Source organism: Heterodontus francisci, chromosome 48, assembly GCF_036365525.1.
Source record: "Heterodontus francisci isolate sHetFra1 chromosome 48, sHetFra1.hap1, whole genome shotgun sequence".
Classification (NCBI taxonomy): Eukaryota; Metazoa; Chordata; class Chondrichthyes; order Heterodontiformes; family Heterodontidae; genus Heterodontus; species Heterodontus francisci.
Window position 1 is genome coordinate 10,697,603 of NC_090418.1, and position 6,056 is coordinate 10,703,658.

The 6,056-nt window shown below is 45.8% G+C and overlaps 1 protein-coding gene across 1 annotated transcript; it reads right to left on the bottom strand.

Moving 5' to 3' along the window:
• Positions 1 to 413: 413 nt before the first annotated feature.
• Positions 414 to 4,939, bottom strand: LOC137357435 (zona pellucida sperm-binding protein 3-like). Its single transcript, XM_068023781.1, has 11 exons — positions 4,779 to 4,939; positions 4,474 to 4,699; positions 2,919 to 3,110; positions 1,863 to 1,978; positions 1,671 to 1,774; positions 1,402 to 1,579; positions 1,188 to 1,314; positions 1,021 to 1,109; positions 824 to 941; positions 614 to 728; positions 414 to 535 (listed from the first exon to the last, which is right to left on the bottom strand). The coding sequence occupies exons 1-11, from the start codon at positions 4,937 to 4,939 to the stop codon at positions 414 to 416; spliced, it is 1,548 nt and encodes a 515-aa protein (XP_067879882.1).
• Between the last annotated feature and the right edge of the window lie 1,117 nt (positions 4,940 to 6,056).

Below are 6,056 nucleotides of genomic sequence, written 5' to 3' on the forward strand. Positions count from 1 at the left end.
AAAGACAAAGGAAACTAACATCCAGCCTCAACTCTGCACAGCAACACCCTTAGGTTGTAGAAAACCACAGGGATATGGGACATTGACATGAACTCAGGTGGAGAGGATACATCCATGGACCTCAGAATGTTCACCTTTATTGGCCAACCAGACAGCTCCTCTAACTGGTGGATAAATCTCAGCAACATGGGACTGAGATGCAGCTGAATAGATAAATCAGCTCAGATCGGATTCATTTCACTAATCCTTCTTATAGGTCAGGCTGCAACTTGACAAGTCCAAACCCGAAATAGGTTCAGGAGAAATTGGTCTATTTCACAATTAGAAGAATGCTCCAGTATCACTTAACTGGGCTGTTGTTCATTGGACTTACACGAAATAAATAGAAGATACAAGTATCATTGCTTTATTGATCATTTGACAACTGGAGTTTGCTTGCATTTCCTGTACAGGAACAAGGCGATCAATGAAGCAGAGATCAGACAGAGAGCTGTCACAGTCAGGGCCACAATCAGGACCACCTCAGACTCCACACCTACAAAGCAATGAAAAACCAATGGTTAGTGAAGGAAACACTGAAGGGAAAATGGAAAGTAGCAGTCAGCCAACTCACCACCTGGAGACCTCTCCTGCAGCCTTTGCTCAACTTCATTCAAGGACTCAGTTGCCATGTCAGTCACCTCAGTATCCAGAATGACCAGGGGTCCAAGTGAGGCCTCACCCTCCCACTTCAATCCAGCTTCACTCTCTGCAATATCAAACATGCCAGTTAGAGGGGGTAAAGGGAGACCTCCCACATCTAGAATATCAATGTCCTACCAGCTTCAGGTACAAGATCCCTCCTTCCTCTGGAAGGAGATCGAAACTCCCTTGTGGCACCACAGTTACCCACATGGCAACAGGCACAAATGTCATTGTTGGATTGCTCCAATGGGGTCCAGCTAAACAAGAGAAAGTTGTTAAACCAGGTTGTCCATCACCTTTCCAGACAACATCCCTCAGGAGAGAAAGGGAACTTACACATTCTGCATCTTCTGGAAAATACAAGCTTTGTTCATGGAATCTCTCTGATCCACTGGAGCAACATTCAGGTGACAGGTGATGAAAATCTGAAGGATAAATTTCAACACAAGTCATTTAGTGACTCCCTCCCAATGTGGAGACCCCAATGATCAGATTCCTCTTACCAAGGAACGGTCATCTCCAAAGAAGCGGAAAGAATCCAGGTCAAACCGGAGCTTGTCCAGCTCACGCTCGTCTCTTGGCAACACGAAGGTAGAAAAGGAGTCCTCAGCTTTGCTGTCCAGGAGGCAACTGGAGAAAGATTCAAAGAGGGACATGAAGTGAATCAAGTGAAGCCATTGAGATGGGAGCAGCTGGAGAAAGCAGAGAGCTCCTTACCCATTGTAGTCAATGATGCTGTATCTCGGGGTGGAATCCTTGTCTGGGCTCAATGTAGCTACACAGCGGTCAATATAGAGCTTCAGGGGCATGTGGTTGGTCATTGAAACAGAGGCCTCAATGTGAATGAGGTCACCCAGGTAGTAGACAGTCGAGGTGCGCTCTGTAAGCCAGTCATCTGAAGTACAAGAGGACAAGGGTTGGAGACAGTGGGTACAACTCCCAGTGGGTGAGTACAGGAAATCACTCCCCATCCACCCATCACATACCATTCATTAGGCGCAGTGAGAATGACAGATGCCCTTCTCCAGACTTGGTGGAGCTGAATGGGATCCAGGTGGGCTTGATGGGGTTACTGCTCACATTCCCCTTCCTGGAAGGGGAGGAGAGTCATTTTAGGACAACTTCAGAGAACTTGCATTGGACTGAAAATTCATTAATAAAAATCACTCATCTATTACCTAAAATAATGACACTCGATGGGAACGACAGCTCCATTTGTTCTCACAATGACAGATCCATGATACTGGGGGGTGTGGTTCAGGTGGGTGGTGTAGACCAGGAAATCTCCAGCCATCTGAAAGACATCATATTGAAGCAGGGAGATCAGACCAAAAAAAGGAAAATACTCTGTACAGGAGTTAAGAATGAAGTGATCCTAACAAAACAGTTCTTAGTGGGCTTGACAGGGTAGTGCTGAGTCAGTTCCCCAACTGACTAGTAAAATTAAGAAGTGTAGACTCAGATACAGGGTCACTCACGATTGACGTGATTAAAAAAAGCTTCATTCAAAAAGCCATAAATCTTTGGAATTCTCTACCCGAGACAGACAAATCCTCATGGATGATATTCAAGATGGATGGATATCTTTTTGGGCATAAAGTGAATCAGAATGAGATGAGGACATGGAATTTGAGGAGAAGTTTAAGCACAATCTTAAAAGCAGCTAGAGGGGCTGTACAGCATGTTGCTCTGGAGAATTAACACAAGTAAAAAGGAGAGACTGTGAGCACACGAACTAAACAAAATAAGTGAAGCTGTCCTTTTGGGCCATTCCCTTAACAGCCACAAGTTACAGCAATTTAGAGCCCTGAAATAAACCAGTCTTGAAGCAGGGCTGCACGTAATCCAGTTACAGGGAAAGCAGGAAATGTGGCATCAAATCTGATTTTCCATTCTGTTCAGTGAAGAGTCAACCAGATTAAATAAAACTGGACTGAAACTGAAAGTTCAAGTTGAGTTTAATAAGGGGCAGTAGAACTGAAAAAATTAATGAGGATAAGAAAAAAAAAGGAAAGCTTGGAGACCAAAGAAAAGGTTCAAAACCAATTGGGCTGATAATACAAGGTGGGAAAGAAGGAGAGACTGGATAAAACAAAGTACAATACACAACTAACAAGATTGAAGTTTGATAATGCAGGAGACAGACATCTCAATGATATTTCACAATGTATTGGAATGAAGAGTTAGCAACAATCTATACACCCAGCTTAGAGCAAGAGTCAAGGACTCATTACCTGTAATCTGCTGCCACACTCATGGAGCCCATAGTCAAAGAGGACAGTGTGATTCTGAGAGTAGATCCTGGTCGGCCGACAACCTGCTGTCCCCAGGGTCAGGTCAGCAGCTTTAATCAGGTGCCTGGTTCCAAATAAATCCATCTGGACCCTGACCAGCAGGTTCTGCTCTCCACACTGCACCGTCACAGTCTGCAGTGGAAACACACTTCGACCCTCAGACACACGGAAATAGGAACCAAAGGGAGACCCAGTTGGAGGGACTCTCTGAGGCACAGGGGTGGCTTTTACTATTGCCCATGGAAACCTCTGGTCTCGAAACTGTTGCCAAGTATCAGAGCAACAGACAACTCCAACTAACACCAGCACTGGGAACAAACCCCTCATTACAAAATCCCCCATGATACCAAACAACTCAACCATCCCTTCACCCACCAACCAGCTCCTTTTATACACACAACCTGCAGTCACCTGACACCAATGATCCCAGAAGCAGCAACATTGAGCCAATTAACCAGCCCCAATCTCCACAATTTACACCCAATGACAGAACTCATGGATTCATTGCCAGGCGGGCCTATTTTATTTAGACCAATAGGAGTGACTCTGAGTTTCCCCATGTCACCTGACACAAATCAGCTCCACGATTGCTCATTTTGACGGAAACTATTCATACAATAGTCTAGAATTATCTGGCCAATGTCACATTCCTGATTGTGGGATCTTGCTGTGCACAAATTGGCTGCCATGTTTCCTCCATTACAACAGCGACTACACTTCAAAAGTTGTTTTATTGGCTATAAAGCGCTTTGGGATGTCCTGTGCTCGTGAAAGGTGCTATATGAATGCAAGACTTTCTTTTTTTCAAACAACTCTCTGGTTAAGCCTCAGTTGGAGCATTGTGTCCAATTCTGGGCACCGTACTTTAGGAAGGATGTCAAAGCCTTGGAGAGGGGTCAGAGTTTCAGGATGATACCAGGAATGAGGGAATCAGTAATGTGGAGAGACTGGAGAAACTGGGATTGGTCTCCTTAGAGCAGAGAAGGTTAAGGGGAGATTTAAATCGAGGTGTCCAACATCGTGAGGGGCTTTGATAGAGCAAGTAGGGAGAAATCGCTCCCTCTGGGAAGTGGGTGGGTCACCAGAGGACACCGATTTCAAATAATTGGCTAAAGAACTCGAAAGGTAATGAAGAGAAACTCCTGCCTCCGGAGGCTTGTTCTGATCTGGAACAGATGATCTGAAAGGATGGTACAATCTGATTCCATTGGAACTATCAAAAGGCAATTGGGCAGGTACATGAAGAGAACTAATTTACAGGGTTATGGGGAAAATGCTGGGTTGCGGGACGAAATTGGGGAGCTCTTTTAAAGAGTCAGCACAGGCACGATGGGCCGAATGGCCTCCATCTGTAGTGTAAGATTCTATAATTGTATGATTCTAGGATACTCCACAAAGGATCAGGCTGTAACTTTGAAGTCTTGGACTGGATTGTTGTTTTCCGTTTGTTTCCTACAGGAAAGCATTATGATTTTGAGAGGGTGCATCTCAGTACTTTGGCATTTAAGACGCACTGTGGATTTTCAGCCTCTGTCGCACAATGACCTCCTTCTGTGCTGGGATAGTCTATGAAATCATAGGATAGTTCAGCACGAGTCTGTGCCGGCTCTTCCGAAGTGCAATCCAGTAAGTCCCACTCCCTGGCTCTTTCCCCGTATCCGCCATTATTTCCCTTCAGGGCTTCTGTCAGTCCGGCACTGACGTCATGATGGAGCCCAATTCTGAGGCCTTAGAGTTTATTTCAAACCAGTTAAAGTTTCTCCCTATTATTTACTACCTTTTATTGGTCTATAAGATCACCTCTTAGACAGGTCGGAAAGCCCAAGTCTCTCCCGACTTTCCTCGTAACGCAGAACCCCGCTGCTAGGAATCCACCTCGTGGTTTTTATCCGCACTGTCTCCGATGTTTGATTCTCCTCCAATGGGAGCAATTCTGTATTGGATACTTCCAACGAGGTCATCGGACCCAGCACCAAGAAGAATAGGGACTGGTTTGATGAAAATGACAAGGAGAAAGGTCAGCTCATCAGGGTCACCCGGCTCAGCCAGCCAGTCAAGAGAAAAAGACAGCCGACCGTCAAGCATGCAACACCCTACAATGCAAACTGAGGAACATCCACAATGACTGGTGGATCACACTTGTGGAAATAACTCAACTGTACGCTGAAATTGGCCACATAAGAAGTTTCTACGAAACATTAAAATCTATCTATGGACCAGCAAATCAAATCCAAAACCCCCTGAGGAGCACCGATGGCAAGACCCTACACACCGACAAGGAGTCAGTCCTGGAACGCTGGTCAGAGCACTTTGAAACTCTCTTCAGCACCAAGTGCACAGTGCATGATACTGCCATCAAACACATCCAACAACAGCCTGCCAAAGAAGAACTGGGTGAGAGCCCAACTCTGGAGGAAACTGTGACCGCCATCAACTAGACGAAGAACAACAAAGCCCCCAGAGCCGATGGAATTCCACCCGAAGCCTTAAAACAAGGTGGCCCTGCCCTCTACACCAAGCTCCAGGAGTGTTTCACGGCCTGCTGGGGACAGGGCAGGATTCCACGGGATGTTCGTGCTACCGTTATCATCACCTTGTACAAAAACAAAGGAGAAAAATCAGACTGCTCCAACTACCGTGGGATCAGCCTCCTTTCTATTGCTGGGAAGATCCTGGCTGGAATACCTTTGAGCAGGCTTGTGCCTACCATTGCGGAAGAAAACCTCCCAGAGAGCCAGTGTGGTTTCAGAGCAAACAGCGGCACCACAGAAATGGTATTTGCACTCAGACAATTACAAGAAAAGTGTCTTGAGCAAAACAAAGGCCCATACGTCACTTTCGTAGACCTCACCAAGGCATTCGAAACTGTGAACTGAGATAGACTTTGGAAAGTCCTGGTAAAACTTGGATGTCCACCCAGGTTCCTGGCCATGGTGAAGCAGTTTCATGAAAATCAGTACGGACAAGTCAAGCAAAACAACGACCTCTTGAGTCCCTTCCGTATCTCCAATGTGTGCTGGCCCTGACCCTATTCACCATCTTTTTCAGCATGATGCTGCAAAGGGTGCTGCATGCTTG

Excerpts from the sequence above, each read along its gene's own strand:
- LOC137357435 (XM_068023781.1), bottom strand. The coding sequence starts at position 4,939 with ATGACCTCGTTGGAAGTATCCAATACAGAATTGCTCCCATTGGAGGAG. Across the intron at positions 4,700-4,778 it reads CTTTCCGACCTGTCTAAGAG|AATTGGGCTCCATCATGACG; the intron begins GTGATCTTATAG and ends CTAAGGCCTCAG. Across the intron at positions 942-1,020 it reads TTCCAGAAGATGCAGAATGT|CTGGACCCCATTGGAGCAAT; the intron begins GTAAGTTCCCTT and ends TCTCTTGTTTAG.